Source organism: Haliotis rubra, unplaced genomic scaffold, assembly GCF_003918875.1.
Source record: "Haliotis rubra isolate DU_JTF1 unplaced genomic scaffold, ASM391887v1 Scf594, whole genome shotgun sequence".
Taxonomy (NCBI): domain Eukaryota; kingdom Metazoa; phylum Mollusca; class Gastropoda; order Lepetellida; family Haliotidae; genus Haliotis; species Haliotis rubra.
The window spans coordinates 110,105-137,918 of record NW_025767295.1 but is presented as its reverse complement, the minus strand read 5'-3'; the positions used below and the strand labels follow the sequence as shown (position 1 = coordinate 137,918).

The window sequence follows — 27,814 nt, the reverse complement described above, 5'->3', positions numbered from 1 at the left end:
CGCTCATTGCTGGTGTCGTGCCATGTTGCCCTCTACTGTTGATGTTAGAGGGAGACAGGAGGTGTTGTACTATAGCAGTGTTCCCACCACCACAGGCAAGATGAAGTAAACTATCACCAGATGTAGACACCAGTGTCAGGTCAGTTTGGTTGGTCACACGGAGGTCAAACACACTTTGATGTCCACTGACAGCTGCTACCATTGCTGGTGTCCAGCCATGTTCTCCTCTACTGTTGATGTTAGAGGGTGACAGGAGGTATTGTACTATAGCAGTGTTCCCACCCTGACAAGCAAGATGAAGTAAACTATCACCAGATGTAGCCACCAGTGTCAGGTCAGCTTGGTTGGACACAAGGAGGTCAAACACACTTTGATGTCCACTGACAGCTGCATTCATTGTTGCACAGTGTCCAGCCATGTCTCCCCTCTACTGTTGATGTTAGAGGGAGACAGGAGATGTTTCACGACAGTCTTGTTGCCACCTTGACAGGCAAGATGAATAATTGTAGTACCATATTTATCTTTCAGATTCAAGTTTGATATTTTTCTGTAGTAACTCAAAACAACCTTCTGATGCTGAAAGTGCTGCAGCCATGACAGGGGTTCGGCCATTCACATCAACAGAGTTTCAGGTAACATTATCTCCAGGTTTCCTAATTAACAAGGTTTTCAACGATTTTTCCATTCCTGTCTTACAAACCAGATGGAAGATGTTTTGTAACTTCTTGTCTCTAGTGTTAACATCAGCACCTTCCTGGAGCAGATACACTAGAATATCGGAGCTGCCATTTTTCAGCAGCTTGCAACAGAGAGTCTGTTGAGTGTCAATTGATGATCATGTTTTTCGGAGCGAGTGAAGATTATTTCAATACTGTCACATTGTTGCTTTGTGCACACCCTCCTATAGCTTGACTGATCGCCTCTTGAGAGAATTCTCCTCCAGTTGTGTGTTCTATTTCTGTAACTAGATGTGCATTATGTCCAAGAACAGCCAGTACAGAAAACATTTTCCTTTCTCTCTTCCTGTGAAACCAAAGTTCTTCTGTAGAATCAGTTTGATTATGCTGATGGGGGTGCTTTGTCCCATCACACTGAAGTTTGTTGAGCAGTTTGAAAGCTGTTGTGTCTCGTTTGAAAACTGGATGTGTCACTGATTGAGAAAACTTTCCTTGTTTAATAGAATGGTGGTGCAAACCTTGTGGTAAAGTAGGTCATCATAATTATCTGAGACATATATCAGATCGAGATGATCATCAATTTTAGTTTCTTCAACCTTTTCACCTTGTACTCTTTCAAAACAGAAAGTCATCACTACAGTTCTTCAAAACAAAGACTGGACTGATATTGAACAAGGCACAGGCACAAGCATCATAAATTGAAGAATGAGCAAAGCCAACAGTGTCTCCTCTTGAGAAGAATGTACCTCTAAAACTTTTAGCGGCTTTTGTACATGCCTGAACGTGTAGCATTCGGCATCAGGTCTTGGAAACAGTTTTGACCACCCTGTCCATTTCCTTGTCTTCATCTCTACTGTCTAACCTGGTTAGGTTCAATTTGTCTTCACACAGCAGCATCAGAACCAAACTGGCAGATCTATCATTTCTATCTTCAAGTAACTGCTTTAGGTTCTAATCTAAGATAAAACAGTGGTTCCTTGAAAAATGATTTTGCATTTTAAAGAAAGAGGAAAATTCAAAACAAAGTTTACAAATGAGAGGAAATCCAAAGATGTTGGAACAGATTTCCAGCTCATTGTAATCTGGAATATGTTGCACAGAGCAGTCACCAAAAGCATGTTTATGTCGTTGAAATATTGACTTTTTCTCTTTATCAGAAAGCCTGTATTTATCTTGTTTTGTTAAGTCCACTACTGTCTGACCCTTGAACAATTTGAAACCCTCATACTGCAGTTTTGCAAGTCCATCATGGAAATTGTATGATTTTGATGTGAAGATAACATGAATGTCCTTTGTTTGAGATTCTGTTAAACTTTGCACTTTGTTTCTGGATTTTTCACCAGCATCACTGTTTTCCCTCAATTCTGACCCTTTCTCTTCTGCTCTCTGCTTTTGTTCTAAATGGGGGAGAATATTGTTCAGAAAGTTTTTAACATGTGAAGTATTAGCAGATAATTCAACAGTACCAAACAAATCATCAACAATGAGAAATACTCTTGAGGTAGGTACTAAGACAGCGGTCAAAGTCAAACTTCTTAAGGCTGTCCACAAACACGACCTCGTTACCCCTTTTGTCTATACTGTGAACCCAGCATCAGAGCCATAGTTGTCTTGGCATCTTTCCTGAAGCGCCACAGATAGTCACATGACCAAATTCCTTCAATTTCTGTTTAACTTTTCTGTAGGCTTCAGTTGGAGCAAAAATCTTCCTCGCTTCATCTGTGCGTAAATCAAGGGTATCTGTGTAGGAAAAAAACTATTTAACATCCCAGCAAAGACTTCGATGTAAACAGAAGACGACAAACTATTCACTTATTTCTATTGTGTGTGCAAGCATACCACAATTGACACAAGGTGTGTTACAGTTGTTTTTTACACAGATACATCATTCGAGATTCAGTAGTTTTGCAAAATACTGCTGTCAATACATCAGGAGTTTGTATACAACATTTTCTTCTATCACCCATTTCAATCCATAAGGGTGACAGGTCGGACCAGGGATGATGATCTTCTCTCTTGAACAAGATCTGGTCACTTACTGACCCTTCCGCCATCGACACTCACCTCTCCCCAGTGTTCCTTGTCCTGCCCCTCCAGTGACAATGTTGAGAGTGTTGGCAACTTGGGCGTTCCCTGAACGCTGTTCACCTGTCAACATCAACCAGGAGGAAGAATCATCAGTAACCATGGTTACCAAAACCATAATTGATCAGTTGTTTCCTTTCCACATGGAATAACATTATTTCAGATAATTGCAGTGTGAAAGTGAGTGAGTTTAGTTTTACGTCGCACTCTGCAATATTCCAGCTGTATGGTGGCGGTCTGTAAATAACTGAGTCTGGACCAGACAATCCAGTGATCAACAGCATGAGCATCGATCTGCGCAATAGGGGAACCGATGACATGTGTAAATCAAACCAGCGAGCCTGACCACCCGATCCTGGTCGTCGCCTCTTATGACAAGCATGGACTACTGAAGATTCATACCCGGACCTTCACGGGTTTGCTGTGCAAAAGAGTCGGGTTTCTATCATTCAGAAGCAGGGCTCCAGATAATTTTAAGAAAACCTTAAGAGTACATTTCAAGTACTGAATGGAATTTAATGCAGTATCAGTGATCTTGTGTTTCGTTTCATATATGCACCACAACATTGCTGCTCTTGTGTAAATGGGGCAATAAACAATACAATAATACTTTTCAGATAAATACATCTGTAAATGATACAAAAGACCATACACCATTGCTGTGAGGCGTATCTGCTACGTTTTCTAAATTATTTCCTACCGTATCGTGCATATGTTTTATCCGTACGAACGCTGATACGGCCTGATCTGGAGCCCTGCAGAAGACTTTCACTTTTCTCATGATGAGGAATAAATACATCAATGACAAGCTGAGCGAAAATACACCGATGTAACATTTGATATGGAATTTGGTTGAGAAAGAAGAACAGGCCCCTTGGTGTGTTTCATTTCAAATAAATGTCACCTCAGATGACAAAATGGAGGACAACAGTGACACCCACCTGTACTTTATTGAGATTGCTTGGCTCTCTGAACCTCCTCGTACGCTGAACCTGCGGGTACCAAGTGACCTTCATGTTCCTCGTCTGGACTGGCCATGTCAACATCAGATTCTGAATGCTCACCAGAAGTGGCCATGTGACTTTCAGATGACTCACTGGAAGTGGCCTTGACCAGATGGTGTCCATTGTCCTTGTCTCTACTGGCCATCTCAAGTTCACCTCTTCACTTCAACGTGCTCTGTCTGTCAAAATGATGTGGAATCTAGACATGCTGTGACAATAAGTAAGCCGGTCTGACAACACTGTTCCAGGGCTCTGTAGCTATTATTGAATGACCTCATATATCCTGGCAAACAACCTGACTGGACTCATAGTTTGTATATATTTGATGATGAAAGAATTATAATGGCCGAGTTAAATTCCATCATATGTCTGGTGTCTATGATGTAAGTCAAAGTCAGAGTAACCATGCAGCCACCCAGAATTATTCCCAGCAACAGTTCAAATTAACTACCTGGAAGATGGTTCATACCACATCAAACCAAGAATTTTCTTTTTAATGTTCCTTGGATCCATTTTGGACTGCACGAAACTGCAACTTTTCATAGATTGATGCTCATGATGTTGATCACTGGATTGTCTGGTCCAGACTCAATTATTTAGAGACTGCCACCATGTAGCTGGAATATTGCTGTGTGGCATGAAACAACAAAAAAACAAAACAAAAAAACAAACAAACAGATCTAGTGTTTAGCTTTCTGAAGTGTCACAATTCATTAGTGGTTGTATCTTTTGTGAAATAAGAAACATGCTTGCCTAAGTTCAGGCCAAGACCACATACCGATGGTCTCCTCAGTTTTGGAAGTGATGATGTTTACACAAGCAGAGGACGAGTGTCAATTAGGCCAAAACACAAATGTTAATCAAGGAAACTAATATTAAATAGTAGAAAACCCTAACTTATGAATGCAACGGTAACAGTGCAACTGTTAACTTCGTTAAAACCAGATTCCATTTCATTTTAAGTAATGGTCCAATGACCACAAACATCTTTCAAAATGGCCGCTCCAAGCTGGTTCAGTTTCAGCTTATTTGTCCATTGGAACATCATTGGGAAGTTTAGTTTCAGAAAAGTTAGAAACATGGTCAAGACTGTACTTCATATTATTGGAACATGTGTTCAAGTAAGCAGGACTCACTAAAACCCAGAACTCCCAACTATGGCTAAGTGACAATTGATAACTGAACTTTGCATTGCACCTCCGTCATTACCTAAATCTGAAAAAAACCCATCTATTAAGTGATTGTAAAATTATTGGTCGAACAATTTGATGTGGGACTTTTTCTCAAGTTCCAGTAATGCAATTTGTGATGATTACCGTTACATTAACAATATCACAATTTAACTTTGCACTGCATCTCTCCTGTAGATATGGAGATCCCCAAATTTTGCAAACAATCCATTCAAATGTCATCAAGTTCTTGGCTGAGCAAAACTTCCCTTGGATTTGAAATATGTAAATTGAAGCAATTTTAAAAAAAAATAAAATTGAAAATCGGAACCAAGCTTTGCTGACAGCTCTCTGTTACACAAATACTTTTCAAGTTCTTGGTTGAAAAACTTTCGAAGTTCAAATTCTTATATTGCTGTACTGGCTAGCGAACAGTTATCACCATATTTTAGTGGTATTTACGAAATTACTCCGCCTTTTGTTAAATTAATGAAACAGAATTAATTATGATGCTTAATTAGCTATTCACCGATGTGTCCAGCCCGTTCACTGCCGCGGATCATGTTTTTATATAATGCAGCAGAAGGGAATCATGTCGGTACAAATAGATGATTTCTCACAACTAACTGTAACAGTTATCGCCATTCAGAATTCCTCATGCCATTTGTGAAATAATATATATATATTTATATCATACAGTAACCCCGAATAATTGATTGTGTGACTATTTGAGTGTTTCTTTTACAGTAGATTGACAGGGAATGAAACAATTAATGACTTGTGAACTTGAACTTGCTATTATACATAGGTCGTGGGACATCAAATGTGATCACCAACTTTGAAATCAATCCAACCATTAGTTTTCAAGTTATTCGTTGAACCAATCTGTCTTCTTACGTAATTCTTTAATGGGTATAACTATATACCCTCGACTTCTAAAGGTCGGTGTATAACAAATGTGGCTGAAAAATCATAATGATAATGGCCATAAATAAGACTTTTGAGTTTGTCTGTCTTGCCACATGACCAATTAGACTGGGCTGTCATGAAGCTTCAGCTCCATTTGTGTATTTCCAGTGAAGACATTGGTGAAGCACAAATGACCTTCTGACAAGACGAACAGGGCTTAACTTGCAGCCATGTTGAAACTGGGTGAACATTTAACAAGAGACACTGTATAATCAGTATCGTTCATTCAAAGTTTCAGCTTTCTAGTCATAGGTAGATAAAATAAGTCGATAATATGACAACAGGGTCAGCACAAATGACCTTCTGACAAGGACGAACAGGGCTTAACTTGCAGCCATGTTGAAACCTGGGTGAACATTAAAGTGAGCGTTTAACAAGAGACACTGTATAATCAGTATCGTTCATTCAAAGTTTCAGCTTTCTAGTCATAGGTAGATAAAATAGGGTCAGCACAAATGACCTTCTGACAAGGACGAACAGGGCTTAACTTGCAGCCATGTTGAAACTGGGTGAACATTAAAGTGAGCGTTTAACAAGAGACACTGTATAATCAGTATCGTCCATTCAAAGTTTCGGCTTTCTAGTCATAGGTAGATAAAATAGGGTCAGCACAAATGACCTTCTGACAAGGACGAACAGGGCTTAACTTGCAGCCATGTTGAAACTGGGTGAACATTAAAGTGAGCGTTTAACAAGAGACACTGTATAATCAGTATCGTCCATTCAAAGTTTCGGCTTTCTAGTCATAGGTAGATAAAATAGGGTCAGCACAAATGACCTTCTGACAAGGACGAACAGAGCTTAAATTGCAGCCATTTTGAAATTGTTTGAACATATACAGCGTATACTTGAGTCTATTATCGATGAGACACCGTAATCTGTATTCAAAGTTTCAGCTTTATACTCTTTGTGGTTTAAAATAGGTCGATATAATATGACGACAGGTGTACAATCGGACGGACACAAAATTGAGTCTAGTGGGACTGTCTGACCTCGACATTACTCACTAATTCGTGCCATTAATTCACCTGGGACGTTTGTTTGTAGAAGCACAATCTTCGGCACACAGATTTGAAAAACACTGTAGTCACATTACAAGCTAATTACATACACACCTCTGAACCTACTCACGACGCAAGAAGTCACGGCATACGTAGCACCCCTTCAAAGTGTTGCACGATGGTGGACGGCGACTTGTAGCGAGCGGGTAGCACCCGAGTAACACGTACCCCTGCTTTCAGTACTTCCGTTACACAGGCCCCCACTGCGGGTCAGAAAATCGATAAACTAGGCCCCGGTTTAGTATCAACACCCCCTACTATATAATACATATATAGTAGGCGGTGTTGATACTAAACCGGGGCCTAGTTTATCGATTTTCTTTCCCGCAGTGGGGGCCTGTGTTCAGGCTGTGTACAATCGTGACATGAAGGAGGACTTACATGCATAGTCCAGGTCCAAACCAACTTTCGAGATGTCAGTTTTCTTTTCCACGCTAAAATATTTGTTGTTAAACACCGCACCCAGCAAATTTTATATTCCGGTTATATGGCGGCGGTTAGACTAACGCTTAGTCTCTGAATATATATAATTTTGATTGTAACAAATCAACTCAGAAAGGGAGCCCAAGGGAGATCAGAGATCCTGAACCTGAGGATATCTAGACTAGTTTCGTTTAGGGTTTTAAATAGCAGAAAGGGCTATGCAGTAGGGAAAATAAGGAGGTTCAGAGACTGTGAGACAGACTATAAGCGGCGGTATGTCAGGCTGATTGTTAAAGACCTTTCAGTAGGAAAAGGAATACCGCTTTTAAACCAATCAGAACAAAGTATTCTTCAATACCATGATATACCCCAGATTGGAATTGGTGACCAGTAAGCATGCCGACCGTTGGAGTAGACTTGGGGATCCTGTGATCACGTTGGTTGGCTGTTGTTTAATGCCGCACTCAGCAGTATTCCAGCTATATGGGGCGTTCGGTAAATAATCCAGTCTGGATCACACAATCCAGTGATTAACAGCATGAGCATCGATCTACGCAATTGGGATATGATGACGTGTCAACCTAATCAGAAAGCCTGACCACCTGATCCCGGTAGTCGCCTCGAAACTTCACGGGTGGTGAGGACGTTTGCTTTTACGCCGGTTTTAGCTATATTCCAGCAATATCACGACACCAGGCCCCGATTTCTGGAAACAAACTTAACCTGAGTTTTGACTTAAATCAGAGTTTTTACTCAAATTTGAGAAAACGCAGGAAATGCATTTCCAGAATAAACTGAAATCAATATTAAACTCAAACTTAGTAGACACTTTGAGTTTGGTGGATAGATTACTTAAGTTGTTTGAGCTTTTTTATTTAAAAAATGTAGTTGAGTTAAAAATTCAGCTGTTTCAAATTGTGAAACTCAGTTTGAAATTTGAGAAAAACTTAAGTTTGTTTCGAGAAATGGTGGCCAGAAATGGGCTTCACGCATTGTACCCATATGGAACATAGAACTCGAGTCTTCGGCGTGATGAGCGAACGCTTTAACCACTAGGTTACCCCACCGCCCCTTCGCGGGTAGTGTGGTCACCGTCAGACTGCCTGACATGGCTGATTGCATGTTATCGTATGGAGATTGCGTAAGTGGATCTGTGCTTCATAATATCAATCACTGAAGTGTCGGGTCCAGACTGGGTTATTTACGCCGCCTACAGCTGAACCTGGTTGGCTGTTGCTTAGTGCCGCATAGCTCCATCGTGTCAGCATTGAGCTAAAATAACTATAGTTCTAATTTCGTTTGGGTTATATTTTTAATTTTCACTATATTTGTTTCTTAATGTAAAGGAGTTTCTATACACTTTTGTTTTGCCCTTGTTTTCACGTTGTAATCTTCGGCAGTTTCCGGAAGTAGTCGGAAACATGAATTTCATATCACCAACAAATACACCATTTTCGTAATTATAAATCTTTCTTATCTATTTATCATTAACAATAATATGTTCCATTAACATTTATCCAACTTTTAGGTGTTTGATGTAAAAAGATATAAAATCTTTTCCCATAGTGCAGTTCGCTATTGTTCCATTTCGCGACATCACCTCTCAGATGAAGCGCAGTTTTCAAGCAGACAAGTCAATCGTTTCTTCTGCTAGTCACAACAGTTTCAATGTGAGTACATGCTCTTGGCTCGTAGTGTTTTGCTTTTATGTTCACAATAGGTTAGAGGTGTTAGAAAGGGCGTGTTTTGTAATATTTCATTCATAACATTCAAGCACAAGCGAGATGGTCATCCTCACAAGATTCACAACAACTTGTGTGTAGTCCACGTGCTTTTAGTATTAGTAATCCTAGTCTTTGTTTCAACATATTTTATTGCGAGTGAATTGTAAATTATTCACTGAACTTGTTGTTATTTGTAGAATAGTTTTGTATGACCATTATGGGTTGAACCAAGCGAGTTTTTCTTTGTTCGTGATGATCACAAAGAGTTACCTCCCTTCCCTCGTTGTGCAGTGTTTGTTTACAAATGTTTCTGATTACCTCTCCTCGATTATATTCATAAACTATGCCATTTCTATGCACAGTTGTTAGAATTATATTGTATTTTACTGCATAATAACGTTTGGTTATTATTGTACTAAGTATAATTATTGTTTTGATATTAGGACTAGTTGGTCCGTGCCCTGGGTCATGTGACCACTGACCGTTGCTGAAAGGAGTGTTCTTGTCTCCTGGGGGTGAGTTAAAGGGGCAGTTCTGTACATCATTATTTTCATAATTATTAACATCAATTGCATTTTGTAATTCTCAACCGTAAGCGTAACACGTCTCATAGGATATTTTGTATTGTAATAAGATTCATGTGTAGAGATGGGTTTGAATGTTACTGGTATTTTCAGCCATGTTAATTAATCAACCTCAGTTCATGTACATTTCATCTATTGTTCAAAAAGTCAAGAGTGATGTTATAATATTGATTGATCATATGTAATACTTTTGCTGGTCAACATCAATAAGTAGTAATTATCATGTCTATTGTATTTGAATTATAGTATGATTTGTTGATAAGAGTATGTATCTCGGCATGTCCTGACAAACTGCCTTGTCTTTTGTTGTAGGTTTTTCGTTACATGGATTCATCCATCCACAATGAACAATAAAGTCTCTCTATAGAAGATAAAAAACTCTCTGTATTCCTTACCCAGCTTACATTAATACCATAATCATATATGTTTTGCTTGTCTTCATTTGATAATGTAAAAAGGAATGCTTGCTACATCCAGGGATCGTCTCTCTGTTACATCTGACTGGGCGATAAGAAGTGCCATAAGGCTGGGGATTCTTGCTGGATTGAATGTGGTATTATGTTTAGCCATCGGAACATAACATTCCTTGGAGTGAGTATATTAAATTATAATAAAAGAGAATGAAACCCCTTGTAATAATTTGAGAATTCAGTATGATATTTTCCAGTTTTTTCGCTTCCAGGCAGTTTTAATGGACTTTTGCTTGCCAAGCAAGGTTGTTTATGAGAGCACTAACAACTGGATTTCATCAACTAAATCAACTTGAAATGCTGCTTACAGTAATGGAATATAAACAAAACAATACATGGTGGAAGAATGTAGAACTATGATCCTAAAGGTCATGTAACGGGGAAAGACCCCCGGTCAAATCTCCATTTTATCTGGAGCCACTAAGTGGAAAACCTTGTGTTTAAAATGTGCTTCTTTCAATGTCAGTTTGACCCAGGAAAGGGTTAGGTTTCTTGGCTGTTGTAGGTTTGAATAATTTCAGAATTGATTTTAATATCTTTGCGTTAATGGAGATATGGGCTGTTGGTTTGTTGTTTAATGGCAAACAGCAACAGGGTTATAGAATGTGATGGTAAAAAAATGATAAAAAAGCAATCTTTCACCTATATGGCGGCCTCGGTAAATAATCCAGTCTGGATCACACAATCCAGTGATTAACAGAATGAACATCGATCTACGTCATTGGGATTCGATGACATGAGTCAACCAAGTCAGAGGGCCTGACCATCCGATCCCGTTAGTCTCCTCGCATCTTCACGGGTGGTGAGGGTGTTTGCTTTTACACACAACTTTTAGCTATATATTCCAGCAATATTACGATGGGGAACACCAGAAATGGGTTCCACGTATTGTACCCATATGGGAAATCGAACTCGAGTCTTCGGCGTGATGATCGAACACTTTAACTAATCGCATGGTCATTGCGCAAGTGGACCTGTGCTTCATAATATCAATCACTGAAGTGTCAGGTCTAGACTGGGTTATTTATGCCGCCTACAGCTGAACCAATGCAATGACAAATAAGTACATTTTTAAAACAAATCGATTTTATTACACGAAGTTACCTTACTCAGGCAGTTAGTTCGCTGGATTGTTTCATAGAAATGGATGTTTGATTTGTTGGCTTTTGTTCTTTTCATTGCATTGCATTTTGATTTTGAGTTCTCTTACACCATGTCAAACTCATCAAATTAAGTAGTTCTGTCAAAAAAGGATTCAACCTGTCCTGTTTCGTGTGCGAAACAGCTCTCTATTTCTTACCCATCTATAGATTAAACCTAGTCTGGTGGTTTATTTTCTTGCGTAATTTATATAAATGACCAGTCTAAGAACTATTATCCGGTTTGGACTAGTTTGCAGGTTTCAGGCGGCATGGCCAAATATTCAGGAATCCTTAGACTAACAACTAGTCTCTGAAATGAACATTTTACTGAAAAAAGTTCATAGTAAAAAAAAAAAAAATATAATGAGAAGGAGTCCTGAGACTTTCTTCAATTTCAGAAGCTGAGGAAATCTAGACTTACCACATTTTCTAGACTTGTGTGGGCTTTCTTGGATATATTTGCTTCAGGGTCTGTACGACAGACTAAGGAATCCTCGTCATTTTGAGTAATATAGGAGTAACACAGCAACGAGCGAGTATGTATTAAGTCTTCTATTTTGTATTTCATGTAAATCTAGATGCATAAGTATCAGTTGAGGCATGTTAAAGCGATTATAAGTTTGTTATTGTAATCTAAGAAGTAGCACTGTTCAGCTTTCGATCAGGCATAATTCACGTACAGCACTTTATGGCGTTTATTGCCTTAGACTTCTGTGACAGCATGTGATATTTTAAGTCCTTTATGCTTTAGGTATTGTAGAAACACAGTTTGCACTCTTGATAAATGCGTAAGTCGTTTAGGTGTAAGTTTGCCAAACTTTCATGTTCAAGTTGCTCCATTGAAGCGCTCATAAAATATGTGCAGTTTACATGCAGAATAAGCCATACGGAGTTGCTTCCCTTTAACTGTTACTCTATCTGAAATTTATAGAGCTTGTGCAGCCTATTTCAGTGTGCATTTCATTATTTAATATTTGGGGAATTGTGTTGTTTTCTGACATTGTATTGATGTTTAGGATTGTGGCAGAATATTCAGGATAATACTTGGTGTAGGTACGGGGTGGACTTTAAGGAATATTTGAGGACATATACTATTGTCAATGTATTTTGTAGTTGCATGTCCAGTTTAGGTTATCCAATCCCTGAGTAACATGGTAAACCCTTCAGTAATTTGGTGAATCCTTTTGTAACTGGGTAAACCCTTTAGTAATCTGACCAATCCTTGTGTAACAGGGTAAACCCTTCAGTAATTGTAGCATCCCTTAATGCCGTAAACTTAGTATTTTTGTTATTTTAAATTTTGGCTAAATTTTCCTCCAATCGCCAGCGTCTGAAGGGATGGTGTAAATCCAACTAGGGTCCATGCTGGTAGCATGGCTGTAAGTCCCCATGGTGCATTGACGACAGGTTATAAAATATACATATTGTTTGTAAACGTTTGTTCTCGTCACGATATGACTGAAACATTGCCAATGTGACATTAAATATTAACTCACTCGGTTATTTATAGCTAGAGTATTGCTGAGTGCGGTGTAAACAAGTGCTTGCTCGTCACGGCAAAGACCCGGGTGCGATTCTCCATGATGACTGCATATGGCAAATGTAAAAAAGTGGTACGATGTATATATTTCAACTACTATATAATACATGTAGCGGAATTACAGTGTAATTCTGTAATTTATTCTGTTTATAAACGTTTGCTGACATGGCTCAGGAAGTTCTGGTAGGGAAAACAAGGACTTTGGTACGACAGGCTATATGACGGTAATCCAGGTAAATTTACATGTTTCGCCAATGAGGGGCAAAGTGCTTATCCAATTGGTTTCCTATCATGTTGTTATTCTTGTACATCACACTACCCCCACTCTTGGATTTGTGTACACAATACATTGTTTTCTTTATGCATTAATCCAATCTTATTGGCTTCGTAATCTTATTGGATTCATAATTATATTGTTGGCTATGTAATTATATTGTTGGCTATGTAATTATATTGTATCTTTGTACATTCTCCCTCCTTACATCACTCTTTGTACTGACCCAGTATTCACCTGATGAAGGAGCAAGAATTAACTCTGAAACGTCGTGTAAAATAAACTCTTAAACCTTTCGACGAATGACAGTAAAACCAACTAGTAAATCACAGTATCAAGAAATAAAACTACCATCTCTCTCTCTAAAATAGGATTTTAGATTAGGACAATACAACATCAAAAAGGGCTGAGGATGGTCAACAACTGAAGGTAAACCACCACTCTAGGGACCACGGGGACTTACAGTACTTTGGCTACCTGCATGGACCCTAGCTGGATTTATACCATCCCTTCAGCCATTGGCGATTGTACTGATATTTGGCCATAATAAAACAAATATTCTACGATTAAAAACGTGTGTAGAGCTAAATTGACTTTGAAAGTTTTGGGACTTACGTTCCCTCTCAGGAGGATAATCATTTTACAGCAGTTTAACCCCCTTCGAGGATACAGCCACTAACTATCTTAGTTGCTAAGTTATTCTACCAATTGTATAATATCACTTATCTATTCACAAAGCATATAAATCAAAATTGATCAATCAACTCCATTTCTTTTAAAAACTCAATGATTAAATGATAATTAACATTACTAATAAAGATCCTTCACAGTTTTGACACAGAAATATTCATCCCTTGTGAGCGTATAACTGTTTCAGGACTCACTGAAGCGTATAAATTTTGTTCCACTGGAAACTCTCATCGTGAATGTAAACGTGCCAGGAATGAAGCAAGGCATAGGCGGAGACAGTTTACTAGTACATTTTATAAAGATCTTTGCCATAAAAACAAGCTAACTATTCATCTGTTCTTGCAGAGAAAGTAGTCTGTTTTCTTGTGTGTTATTACAGTTATTAATTGTCTCAGCCTACGCCTTGCTTCATTCCTGGCACGTTTACATTCCGAATCAACCAGTCATTGTCCCCACCAGTGTCATGATAATGGCTATGCTGACAATAAAAAAAGTCTGCTTCATTTATTTTCTCTGTGGCGGTCTGTAATTAGTTGAGTCTGGACCAGACAATTCAGTGATCAACAGCATGAGCATCGATGTAGCCAATTGAGATCCGATGACATGTGAAGTCAGTAAGCCTGACCTGATCCGGTTAGTCACCTCTTACGACAATATTCTAACCTGGATCTGCACGGGTGATTGAATGACTTGTTGATATTTAAACAATTTCTAGTATATTTACTATTAAACATATTGTTTTGTGCATTCAGATGATGTTCTTTTCTTCTTTATGAACTTGAACATATTCTTTGAACAAAGTACCAAATGTCAGCCATCTAACCCACCCAGCCACTGCAGCTTCCCCACATGGGTTAGGCAGCTGACTTTGTGTGCTGGTGATTAGGTGCCTGACTGAGTGTGGGTTTGAATCCCAGATGGGACTCAGCCCAACAAAAGTACTAGAATCTGTACTTTACTGAGAAAGTGTAATCCCAAATCTGTTACATTGGACTACTTTCTTAAAAGGCAATGTGTATTTGGCAGCAAGGTTACATGCAAGTTCAGGCAATTGGTAGACACCACTTGAACTCGCAATGACTTCTTTTGTGGGTCCATTTTGGGACTAAATACAGATCATCATCACAGCTGAGAAAAATCTTTAACATGATATATTCAAGACATAATCTCATTTGCAATTTTTAAACTGTATTCAGGAAAAATACATTTACAAATATAAGGTGAACAGCTGGTAATAATTACACTGACCGTGTTATCAATAAATCATCATCAAATGTATTGTATAAAACAGGTTAATATATCTCTAAAGTAGCAGCTTCTAGTGCACCAGCAATGCTTATTACTGATGGAATTCAACACAAATAGAGTTCCATGTGTGAAGTAGATCTGATGTTCATCCACCAGTATGACATCCTCCCATTGGGCACGGGTGGGTGTTCGGCTTGTCCAAGAAGAACGCGCATGTGGGTCATGTTTCTTACAAGGTTAAGAATAGCTTTCACTTGGTAATTGAATATTACAACATTTGTTGTTTCAACTTACAGGTCTAGGGTTAAATAAATGTCATATATCACTGCATGTGGATATCTTGATCTATCAAAAGTCTGGAACATAGGCTGTATGGTCTCATCATGGTGATCAGTCATTGGAGGTACAATATCAACAAATCCATACTGAACTGCGCAAGTTAATCCACAAATTGTGTTTTGACACAAATAGCAATGAATCCACTACGAGACAAATATGGTACATTACACAAATATTAGGTAATGAATACAATAACATGGCAGCAGCTGATTTAGTCATTACATTCAGGAAACAATAACAAAATGTGTTCTTTTGCCTCTTGACCATGTGGACAGTGCAAAGTGATCCTGATGACCAGTGACCACATCAATGTTGAATTAAATACACAAGAGTGTAGACTGTTATATTGCCTGGCTTGCATACCTCATATCACTTTGATAAATCATCTAAAATTTTATAAAAATCACTCCTTTCTAAAACATTGATTGAATTATTGATTGCGGATAACATATCAAATATATGAAGGGTAAAGTTCCATTCACTGAATATGCAAATTAATCGTAAGTGTGAAGATGAAACAGCTTAGATTAATAATTCAGTACATCATGAACGAGTAAGAGAGTGAATGAATGGGTTATTGCTCTTATTTGGTACACAAATATTGGGTATTGACAGTACAAATTTATCACGACAATAACCAGTGACAACATCAATGAATTAATACATAAGAGTGTTGACCACGACCCTGCCTGGCTTGGATGCATTCCATTTTGCATATCACTTTTTGATAAATTAAATCAAACTTAAGAAAAACACTCCCTTTTAAAACATTTAAGAATATTTAATTCCGGTGATTGGGGATAACAAATCAAATTCATGAAGGGATATGGTTTGATTCACTGAATATGCAAATGAATCACAAGTGCCTAGACCTCGTGGCTTTGATCAGTAATTGAGTTATGTCGTGGCGTGTCAGCTAGATGTCGTGGCATGTCAGCTAGATGTCGTGGCGTGTCAGCTAGATGTCATGGCATGTCATGGCGTTTCAGCTGGATGTCATGGCGTTTCAGCTGGATGTCATGGCGTGTCAGCTAGATGTCACGGCGTGTCAGCTAGATGTCACGGCGTGTCAGCTAGATGTCACGGCGTGTCAGCTAGATGTCATGGCGTGTCAGCTACATGTCATGGCGTGTCAGCTAGATGTCATGGCGTGTCAGCTAGATGTCATGGCGTGTCAGCTAGATGTCATGGCGTGTCAGCTAGATGTCATGGCGTGTCAGCTAGATGTCATGGCGTGTCAGCTAGATGTCACGGCGTGTCAGCTAGATGTCACGGTGTGTCAGCTAGATGTCATGGCGTGTCAGCTAGATGTCATGGCGTGTCAGCTAGATGTCACGGCGTGTCAGCTAGATGTCACGGTGTGTCAGCTAGATGTCATGGTGTGTCAGCTAGATGTCACGGTGTCTCAGAAAGGAAGGAAATCCTGAAGTGAGGCATGTCGCACATGTTACTACTTTGGGGAAACCCATGAGTACAGGAATCGTGCTGACAAAGCAAGAAATATAATTTGAGCAAACCAGAAATCAAACAGCCATAGGTTACAGACAAAATGGAGGCCTTGTGCCATTAGTGGCAGCAGTTTGATCAGGAAGAATAAACATTCTAAAAGAAAGGTGAACTTGTCCTGCAAAAAAATAAGTTTCATTGCAATCATATGTAACATCTGATTTTGTTCTCCACATATTATCTGGTATTTCAAGAAATCCCAGTGCCCAACACCACTTGAATATCAAATGACCTTTAGACATTAAATAGGTTGTTGAATAGAAGATCACTGTGACTCTTGTTTCCTGAATTCGACCACTGCAGTCCTGTGGTGCTGTTTGATAGGTGTAGTTAGTGAGGCTGGTGTACAGTTTGTAGATAACTGGTTAATGAAGGATGCCCTCCCATCTCAGATACACGTCTGATGTCCTCATTACTGTCTGTCAGAAGTGTCAGGTCAGCTTTGTGCTGGATTAGGAGGTCAACCACATCTTTATGTCCGCAGAAGGCAGCCTTCAATACAGGTGTGTATCCAAGTCTCCCTCTACTGTTGATGTTAGAGGGAGACAGGAGGTGTTGTACTATAGCAGTGTTCCCACCGTGACAGGCAAGATGAAGTAAACTATCACCAGATGTATCCACCAGTGTCAGGTCAGCATGGTTGGACACAAGGAGGTCAAACACACTTTGATGTCCACTGACAGCTGCTTTCATTGCTGCCGTCCTACCATGTCTCCCTGTACTGTTGATGTTGGAGGGAGACAGGAGGTGTTGTACTATAGCAGTGTTCCCACCACGACAGGCAAGATGAAGTAAACTATCACCAGATGTATCCACCAGTGTCAGGTCAGCTTGGTTGGACACAAGGAGGTCAAACACACTTTGATGTCCACTGACAGCTGCCTTCATTGCTGCCGTCCATCCATGTCTCCCTCTACTGTTGATGTTAGAGAGAGACAGGAGGTGTTGTACTATAGCAGTGTTCCCACCCTGACAGGCAAGATGAAATAAACTATCACCAGATGTATCCAGCAGTGTCAGGTCAGCTTGGTTGGACACAAGCAGGTCAAACACACTTTGATGTCCACTGACAGCTGCATTCATTGCTGCCGTCCATCCATGTCTCCCTCTACTGTTGATGTTAGAAGGAGACAGGAGGTGTTGTACTATAGCAGTGTTCCCACCAAGACAGGCAAGATGAAGTAAACTATCACCATATGTATCCAGCAGTGTCAGGTCAGCATGGTTGGACACAAGGAGGTCAAACACACTTTGATGTCCATGTACAGCTGCCATCATTGCTGGTGTCAAGCCATACACACCTCTACTGTTGATGTTAGAGGGAGACAGGAGGTGTTGTACTATAGCAGTGTTCCCACCCTGACAGGCAAGATGAAGTAAACTATCACCAGATGTAGACACCAGTGTCAGATCAGCTTGCTTGGACACAAGGAGGTCAAACACACTTTGATGTCCATTGACAGCTGCATTCATTGCTGCCGTCCATCCATGTCTCCCTCTACTGTTGATGTTAGAGAGAGACAGGAGGTGTTGTACTATAGCAGTGTTCCCACCCTGACAGGCAAGATGAAGTAAACTATCACCAGATGTATCCAGCAGTGTCAGGTCAGCTTGGTTGGACACAAGCAGGTCAAACACACTTTGATGTCCATGTACAGCTGCTCTCATTGCTGGTGACCAGCCATACATCCCTCTACTGTTGATGTTAGAAGGAGACAGGAGGTGTTGTACTATAGCAGTGTTCCCACCAAGACAGGCAAGATGAAGTAAACTATCACCATATGTATCCAGCAGTGTCAGGTCAGCTTGGTTGGACACAAGGAGGTCAAACACACTTTGATGTCCACTCACAGCTGCTCTCATTGCTGGTGTCGAGCCATGTTCTCCTCTACTGTTGATGTTAGAGGGAGACAGGAGGTGATGTACTATAGCAGTGTTCCCACCCTGACAGGCAAGATGAAGTAAACTATCACCAGATGTATCCACCAGTGTCAGGTCAGCTTGCCTGGACACAAGGAGGTCAAACACACTTTGATGTCCATTGACAGCTGCCTTCATTGCTGCCGTCCATCCATGTCTCCCTCTACTGTTGATGTTAGAGGGAGACAGGAGGTGTTGTACTATAGCAGTGTTCCCACCCTGACAGGCAAGATGAAGTAAACTATCACCAGATGTAGCCACCAGTGTCAGGTCAGCATGGTTGGACACAAGGAGGTCAAAAACACTTTGATGTCCACTCACAGCTGCCCACATTGCTGGAGTCCAGCTATACTGACCTCTACTGTTGATGTTAGAAGGAGACAGGAGATGTTTCACAACAGCGTTGATGCCACCATGACAGGCAAGATGAATAATTCCATTGCAATATTTATCTTTCACTTTCAAGTTTGATATTTTCCGTAGTAACTCAAAACAACCTTCTGATGCTGAAAGTGCTGCAACCATGACAGGGGTTCGGCCATTCACATCAACAGAGTTTATAACATTATCTCCAGGTTTCCTATTTAACAGGATTTTCAGGGATTTTTCAATTCCTGTCTTACAAACCAGATGGAAGATGTTTTGTAACTTCTTGTCTCTAGTGTTAACATCAGCACCTTCCTGGAGCAGATAAACTAGAATATCGGAGCTGCCATTTTCAGCAGCTTGCAACAAGAGTCTGTTGAGTGTCAATTGATGATCATGTTTTTCGGAGCTAGTGAAGAGCCATTTCAATACTGTCACATTGTTGCTTTGGGCACACCCTTCCATAGCTTGACTGATCTCCTCTTGAGAGAACTCTTCTCCAGTTGTGTGTTCTATATCTGTAACTAGATGTGCATTATGTCCAAGAACTGCCCAGTACAAAAAACATTTTCCTTTCTCTCTCCTGTGGAACCAAAGTTCATCTTTAGAATCAGTTTGATTATGCGGATGGTGGTGCTTTGTCCCATCACACTGAAGTTTGTTCAGCAGTTTGAAAGCTGTTGTGTCTAGTTTGAGAACAGAATGTGTCACTGATTGAGAAAACTTTCCTTGTTTAATAGAATGTGCAAACCTTGTGGTAAGTAGGTCATCATAATTATCTGAGACATATATCAGATGGAGATGGTCATCAACTATAGTTTCTTCAACCTTTTCACCTTGTACTCTTTCAAACAGAAAGTCATCACTACAGTTCTTCAAAACAAAGACTGGACTGATATTGAACAAAGCACAGGCACAAGCATCATAGATTGCAGAATGGGCAAAGCCAACAGTGTCTCCTCTTGTGAAGAATGTACCTCTAAAACTTTTAGCGGCTTTGTACATGCCTGAACGTGTAGTATTTGGCATCAGGTCTTGAACAGTTTTGACCAGCCTGTCCATTTCCTTGTCTTCATCTCCACTGTCTAACCTGGTCAGGTTCAGTTTGTCTTCACACAGCAGCATCAGAACCAAACTGGCAGATCTATCATTCCTGTCTTCAAGTAACTGTTTCAGTTCTAACCTAAGATAAAAGAGTGGTTCCTTGAAAAACGATTTTGCATTTTTAAAGAAAGAGGAAAATTCAAAACAAAGTTTACAAATGAGAGGAAATCCAAAGATGTTGGAACAGATTTCCAGCTCATTGTAATCTGGAATATGTTGCACAGAGCAGTCACCAAAAGCATGTTTATGTCGTTCAAATATTGATTTCTTCTCTTTGTCAGAAAGCCTGTATTTTTCTTGTTTTGTTAAGTCCACTACTGTCTGACCCTTGAACAATTTGAAACCCTCATACTGCAGTTTTGCAAGTCCATCATGGAAATTGTATGATTTTGATGTGAAGATAACATGAATGTCCTTTGTTTGAGATTCTGTTAAACTTTGCACTTTGTTTCTGAATTTTTCACCAGCATCACTGTTTTCCCTCAATTCTGACCTTTTCTCTTCTGCTCTCTGCTTTTGTTCTAAATGGGGGAGAAGATTGTTCAGAAAGTTTTTAACATGTGAAGTATTAGCAGATACTCCAACAGTACCAAACAAATCATCAACAATCAGGAATACTCTTGAGTAGGTACTAAGACAGCGGTCAAAGTCAAACTTCTTAAGGCTGTCCACAAACACTACCTCGTACCCTTTTTGTCTATACTGTGAACCCAGCACCAGAGCCATTGTTGTCTTGCCCTCTCCTGAAGCACCACAGACAGTCACATGACCAAATTCCTTCAACTTCTGTTTCACTTTTCTGTAGGCTTCAGTTGGAGCAAAATTCTTCCTTGCTTCATCTGTGCGTAAATCAAGGGTATCTGTGTAGGAAAAAAAATAATTAAAAATAACAGCAAAGACTTCGATGTAAACATAAGACGACAAAGTATTCACTTATTTCTATTGTGTGTGCAAGCATACCACAATTGACACAAGGTGTGTAACAGTTGTTTTTTATACAGATACATCATTCGAGATTCAGTAGTTTTGCAAAATACTGCTGTCAATACATCAGGAGTTTGTATACAAGATTTTCTTCTATCACCCATTTCAATCCATAAGGGTGACAGGTAGGACCAGGGATGATGATCTTCTGTCTGGGAATGGTAACAGTCTTGAACAAGATCTGGTCACTTACTGACCCTTCCGCCATCGACACTCACCTCTCCCCAGTGTTCCTTGTCCTGCCCCTCCAGTGACGATGTTGATCATGTTGGCAGCTTGGGCGTTCCCTGAACGATGTTCACCTGTCAACACCAAACAGGAGGAATCATCAGTAACCATGGTTACCAAAACCATAATTGATCAGTTGTTTCCTTTCCACATGGAATAACATTATTTCAGATTATTGCAGTGTGAAAGTGAGTGAGTTTAGTTTTACGCTGCACTCTGCAATATTCCAGCTGTATGGTGGCGGTCTGTAAATAATTGAGTCTGGACCAGACAATCCCGTGATCAACAGCATGAGCATCGATCTGCGCAATTGGGAACCGATGACATGTGTAAACCAAACCAGCGAGCCTGACCACCCGATCCTGATCGTCGCCTCTTATGACAAGCATGGACTACTGAAGATTCATACCCGGACCTTCACGGGTTTGCTGTGCAAAAGAGTCGGGTTTCTATCATTCAGAAGCAGGACTCCAGATAATTTTTCAACATCAGGTGTACGTACTCCTTTTTTTTTTAAAATATAGGAGTACTGAAAACCTTAAGAGTACATTTCAAGTACTGAATGGAATTTAATGCAGTATCAGTGATCTTGTGTTTCGTTTCATATATGCACCACAACATTGCTGCTCTTGTGTAAATGGGTCAATAAACAATACAATAATACTTTTTCAGATAAATACGTCTGTAAATGATACAAAGACCGTACACCATTGCTGTGAGGCGTATCTGCTACGTTTTCTAAATTATTTCCTACCGTATCAAGCATATGTTCTATCCGTACATACGCTGATACGGCCCTTATCTGGAGCCCTGCAGACTTTCACTTTTCTCATGATGATAAATCTTATCCTGTCAGGAACAATTGATTTAATTGATCTAAACATATTAATGAGAAATAAATACATCAATGACAAGCTGAGCGAAAATTCACCGATGTAACATTTGATATGTAATTTGAAACAAGAAGAAGAACAGGCCCCCTTGGTGTATTTCATTTCATATAAATGTCACCTCAGATGACAAAATGGAGGACAACAGTGACGCCCACCTGTACTTATTGAGATTGCTTGGCTCTCTAGAACCTCCTCGTACGCTGAACCTGCGGGTACCAAGTGACCTTCATGTTCCTCGTCTGAACTGGCAATGTCAGCATCAGCAAAATGCAAGTCACCTCTCGAAGCTGACATGTCCATGTGACCGTCAGGCTGCTCGCTGGAAGGGGTCATATGACGTTCATGCTCAGCTGAACCTGCGAGTACCAAGTGACCTTCATGTTCCTTGTCTGAACTGGCCATGTCAACATCAGATTCTGAATGCTCACCAGAAGTGGCCATGTGACTTTCAGATGACTCACTGGAAGTGGCCTTGACCAGATGGTGTCCATTGTCCTTGTCTCTACTGGCCATCTCAAGTTCACCTCTTCACTTCAACGTGCTCTGTCTGTCAAAATCATGTGGGAAATCTAAACATGCTGTGACAATAAGTAAGCCGGTCTGACAACACTGTTCCAGGGCTCTGTAGCTATTATTGAATGACCTCATATATCTTTTACAAACAACCTGACTGGACTCATACTTTGTATATATTTGATGATGAAAGAATTATAATGGCCGAGTTAAATTCCATCATATGTCTGGTGTCTATGATGTAAGTCAAAGTCAGGTAACCATGCAGCCACCCAGATTTATTCCCAGCAACAGTTCAAATTAACTACCTGGAAGATGGTTCATACCACATCAAACCAAGATTTTTCTTTTTTATGTTCCTTGTATCCATTTTGGACTGCACGAAACTGCAACATTTTCATAGATTGATGCTCATGATGTTGATCACTGGATTGTCTGGTCCAGACTCAATTATTTAGAGACTGCCACAATGTAGCTGGAATATTGCTGTGTGGAATGAAACAACAACAAAAACCAAAAAAAACCCCAACAAACAATCAGATCAAGTGTTTAGCGTTCTGAAGTGTCACAATTCATTAGTGTTTTTTTGTGAAATAAGAAACATGCTTGTCTAAGTTCAGGCCAAGACCACATACCGATGGTCTCCTCAGTTTTGGAAGTGATGATGTTTACACAAGCAGAGGACGAGTGTCAATGTGGCCAAAACACAAATGTTAATCAAGGAAACTAATATTAAATAGTAGAAAACCTTTAGTTATGAATGCAACGGTAACAGTGCAACTGTTAACTTCGTTAAAACCAGATTCCATTTCATTTTAAGTAATGGTCCAATGACCACAAACATCTTTCAAAATGGCCGCTCCAAGCTGGTTCAGTTTCAGCTTATTTGTCCATTGGAACATCATTGGGAAGTTTAGTTTCAGAAAAGTTAGAAACATGGTCAAGACTGTACTTCATATTATTGGAACATGTGTTCAAGTAAGCAGGACTCAGTAAAACCCAGAACTCCCAACTATGGCTGAGTTACAATTGATAACTGAACTTTGCATTGCGCCTCCGTCATAACCTAAATCTGAAAAAAACAATCTATTAAGTGATTGTAAAATTATTGGTCGAACAAATTGATGTGGGACTTTTTCTCAAGTTCCAGAGATGCAATTTGTGATGATTATCGTTACATTAACAATATCACAATGTAACTTTGCACTGCATCTCTCCTGTAGATATCCCCAAAGTTTGCAAACAATCCATTCAAACGTCATCAAGTTCAAGAACAAAACTTCCCTTGGATTTGAAATATGTAAATTGAAGCAATTTTTTAAAAAAAGAATTGAAAATCGGAACCAAGCTTTGCTGACAGCTCTCTGTTACACAAATACTTTTCAAGCTCTTGGTTGAAAAACGTTCGAAGTTCAAGTTCTTATATTGCTGTACTGGCTAGCGAACAGTTATCACGATATTTTAATGGTATTAAGAAAATTACTCCGCCTTTAGTTAAATTAATGAAACAGAATTAATTATGATACTTAATTAGCTATTCACCGATGTGTCCAGCCCGTTCACTGCCGCGGATCATGTTTTCATATAATGCAGCAGAAGGGAATCATGTCGGTACAAATAGATGATTTCTCACAACTAACTGTAACAGTTATTGCCGTTCAGAATTTCTCATGTCATTTGTGAAAAAATGTATATACTGAGTCAAAAAAGAAACTTCACATTCTTTCTTCAGGGCACTATGAAAGAACAAGAGATGGTAAGATGGTTAAATTGTTATTATTTCATTGCTGAGATCTGTGTGATGTACTCGATACACTGACAGTGCCATAATCAGTTCCATTAGGCTACACCGCCGTTCTAAAACATGGGTATACAGAATGTCAAGTCACAAAAATAAAAATGCGAAATTTCTCAGTTCAATATCGTGTATGGCCGCCCCGCACATTCACCACTGCCAAACACCATCTCCTCATCGACTGCCTGATGCTTGTGAACACATGGTTGGGGATTCTGCGCCATTGCTCTTGCAAGGCAGCGCCAAGTTCCTGCAAATTCTGAGGTTGGTTCCTAAGACCACGAAGCCTTCTCCCAAGTGCATCCCAAACGTGCTCTATTGGATTAAGGTCAGGGGTCCTCGATGGCCAGTCCATGACGTTGATTCCAGCGTTTTGAAGGAAATTTTGTGTCAACATCGCAGTATGCGGCTGAGTATTATCATGCTGGAACTGTAGACCTGGGCCATGAGCCGCCATGAAAGGAACGAGTTCAGGGATGAGCACCTGGTCGCGGTAAGCAGCAGCTGTGAGGTTTCCACGGATGACCAGAAGTCGGGAACGGTTGTTCTCACAGAAAGCACCCAACACCATGCAACTTCCGCCCCCGAATCTGTCGACTTCCTGTACACAACATTGGGCATACCGTTCACGACGTCGTCTCCAGACTCTATGCCTGCCGTCCGCGAATCTGAGGGTAAACCTGGATTCATCACTAAAGACGACTCGATTCCAGTCTCTCTGGGTCCATGGGAGGTGACGTTAGGCCCACAGCAGACGTTGACGTTGATGAAACGGTGTCAATATTGGCCCACGATATGGACGTCGAGAATGGAGATAGGCAGCCCGCAACCGATTTCGAATGGTCTGTGAGGACAGTCGACTTCTAAACATCTCAGCCCTAGTTCGTGTAGCCGGCAGAAATCTGTCACGTAGGTGACACGTGGACGACCCGACCTTGGGCGATCAAAGATGGTGTCAGTTTGTTGTAGACGACCTCGTAAGTCATACACAGTACGACGGCTGCATCCCATTGCTCTTGCGAAGTCAATAACTGATCTTCCTGCTTGCAACATGCCAACGGCACGTTCACGTTGCACATTTGACAATGGTGGCATTTCAAGTACCGTTAGAACTGTGGTTCAAAAGTGTTTTTTCAATTCTTGAGGGCAATGCAAACACGTGCATATGAAGAAAACTTCGATGCGAAGATCACGTGATCGACTGCACGTGCAAAACCTGATTTGGCACTAACGTCATGTGCACGACGAATGGATGGGTTTGAGTGGGTTTTGCTAACGTTTTTCTAGAGTCAAAAGATAGGGATCCCATTTCGGACACATAGATGTATCATCAGACAAAAATTATTCATTAATTTTCAAATTACATTCTGTGAAGTTTCTTTTTTGACTCAGTATATATATTTATATCATACAGTCACCCCGAATAATTGATTGTGTGACTATTTGAGTGTTTCTTTTACAGTAGATTGACAGGGAATGAAACAATTAATGACTTGTGAACTTGTTACTTACCGTGAAGAATTTACTTCTACTGTCCTTTATTGTTTTCAAGTACCATGGGGAAAAACTACCGGAACTGTAACTGACCAGAACTGTGCATGTGTGTTACTGATGTATTGCAATAATGCAGCAATAACTGTTTGCTAGCAAGTAATGTCCCGGACTGCACGTGCAACAAAGTCTTGCACGTCTCAAGGACGAAACCACTGACATCACGGAACATGGCACATGCATGCATGTTGGATACATATCACTAATCTCTGAGTTTAAATCCTTATGTGTCTACACAGGTTTGATAAATTTAGATTTTAAATTTTTGTATGCACAGTTTCTTTATGTGCCTAGTATATATACCCTTGACTTCTCAAGGTCGGTGTATAACAAAATGTGGCTGAATAATCATACTGATGATGGCCATAAATGAGAGTTTTGAGTTTGTCTGTCTTGCCATGTCACCAATGAGACTGGGATGTTATGATGAGCTTCCGCTCCCTTTGTGTATTTCCAGAGAAAACATTTGTGAAGCACAAATGACCTTCTGACAAGGACGAACAGAGCTCAAATTGCAGCCATTTTGAAATTGTGTGAACATATACAGCGTTTAATATGAGTCTATTATGAGACACTGTAATCTGTGTTCAAAGTTTCAGCTTTATACTCTTTGTGGTTTAAAATAGGTCGATATAATATGACGACAGGTGTACAATCGGACGGACACAAAATTGAGTCCAGTGGGGCTGTCTGACATTGATATAACTCACTAACGTGCCTGTATCTACTTCACCTCGGGCGTTTGTATGTAGATGCCCAATCTTCGGCACACAGATTTGAAAAACACTGTAGACATAGTCACATTACCAACTAATTACATACACATTTCTGAACCTACTCACGACGCAAGAAGTCACGGCACACGTTGCAAGCCTTCCAAATGTTGCGAGGCAGTGGACGACGACTTGAACCGAGCGGGTTACACCCACTTCCGTATCCTACTTTCACTTTCACTTGCAGTGACTTCGTAGATCTACACCAAAACAAGCTCCCGCTCCGTCTTCAATTTGGCCCTACCATATCGATTGTCTTTCTTTCCCTGATATATAAAGGTATTTTGTGAGATTTGGTAACTACACCATCTACATGCTGGCTATTTTGAACGGGAAATATGAAAACGGGAAAACCAAAGCTATTTATAGCTTTGTCCCGCAGCAAATAGGAAAACATATTTCCATTGGTTTTTATTACAATCAAACTTTAGCTGTTTAATAATATTATATGGTCTCTGGTTTAACACACCTCTGTGTGTGTGTGTGTGTGTGCGCGTGCGTGCGTGCGTGCGTGCGTGCGTGCGTGTGTGATGATGATTGGGGTTGGGGGGAGAGATTTTCTATCAATTTTGTACATAAAAAACATAAATTTTAGGCAGGGTGGGATGGTGGGCGGGCATTCACATTGTACATACTACTCCATAAAAATCACCATCACACCCAGTGTGCGAAATAGTTCCAATTTTTTTCAAGCCAGACGGGCTAGCTATGCCAGAAAGTTACTAGCCCACAAAAGTATTCACTGGCCCGAAACTCTAATGTAGACACGGGTTTCATCATTA

At 40.1% G+C, this 27,814-nt stretch overlaps 1 protein-coding gene and 2 long non-coding RNA genes across 5 annotated transcripts; 1 reads left to right on the top strand and 2 right to left on the bottom strand.

Annotated features, from left to right (window-relative positions):
* Positions 1 to 298: 298 nt before the first annotated feature.
* Positions 299 to 27,274, bottom strand: LOC124255139. 3 transcript variants are annotated; one of them, XM_046688979.1, is made up of 5 exons: positions 27,098 to 27,274; positions 22,556 to 22,947; positions 21,498 to 21,581; positions 19,000 to 21,155; positions 299 to 438 (listed from the first exon to the last, which is right to left on the bottom strand). In XM_046688979.1, exons 2-5 carry the CDS (start codon positions 22,911 to 22,913, stop codon positions 394 to 396), a joined length of 2,643 nt encoding a protein of 880 aa, XP_046544935.1. In that variant the 5' UTR covers positions 22,914 to 22,947; positions 27,098 to 27,274; the 3' UTR covers positions 299 to 393. The 3 variants fall into 3 exon arrangements, with proteins under 3 accessions (XP_046544935.1, XP_046544933.1, XP_046544934.1); XM_046688977.1 differs by having other exon boundaries at positions 27,102 to 27,274; XM_046688978.1 differs by having other exon boundaries at positions 300 to 425; positions 18,987 to 21,155; positions 27,102 to 27,274.
* LOC124255142 lies at positions 7,661 to 15,499 on the bottom strand. The gene is made up of 3 exons (XR_006892628.1): positions 15,424 to 15,499; positions 13,803 to 13,805; positions 7,661 to 7,671 (listed from the first exon to the last, which is right to left on the bottom strand). It is a non-coding gene; the product is annotated as an uncharacterized LOC124255142 (long non-coding RNA).
* On the top strand, positions 8,965 to 10,169 carry LOC124255143. The gene is made up of 3 exons (XR_006892629.1): positions 8,965 to 9,058; positions 9,556 to 9,627; positions 10,009 to 10,169. It is a non-coding gene; the product is annotated as an uncharacterized LOC124255143 (long non-coding RNA).
* Positions 27,275 to 27,814: the final 540 nt, after the last annotated feature.

Coding starts and splice junctions, on each gene's coding strand:
- LOC124255139 (XM_046688979.1), bottom strand. CDS start 22,913: ATGGCCAGTAGAGACAAGGACAATGGACACCATCTGGTCAAGGCCACT. Junction 21,582..22,555: donor AGCAATCTCAATAAGTACAG/GTGGGCGTCACT, acceptor TGGTGTTGACAG/GTGAACATCGTTCAGGGAAC. Junction 21,156..21,497: donor ACAAGGAACACTGGGGAGAG/GTGAGTGTCGAT, acceptor TTTCCTACACAG/ATACCCTTGATTTACGCACA.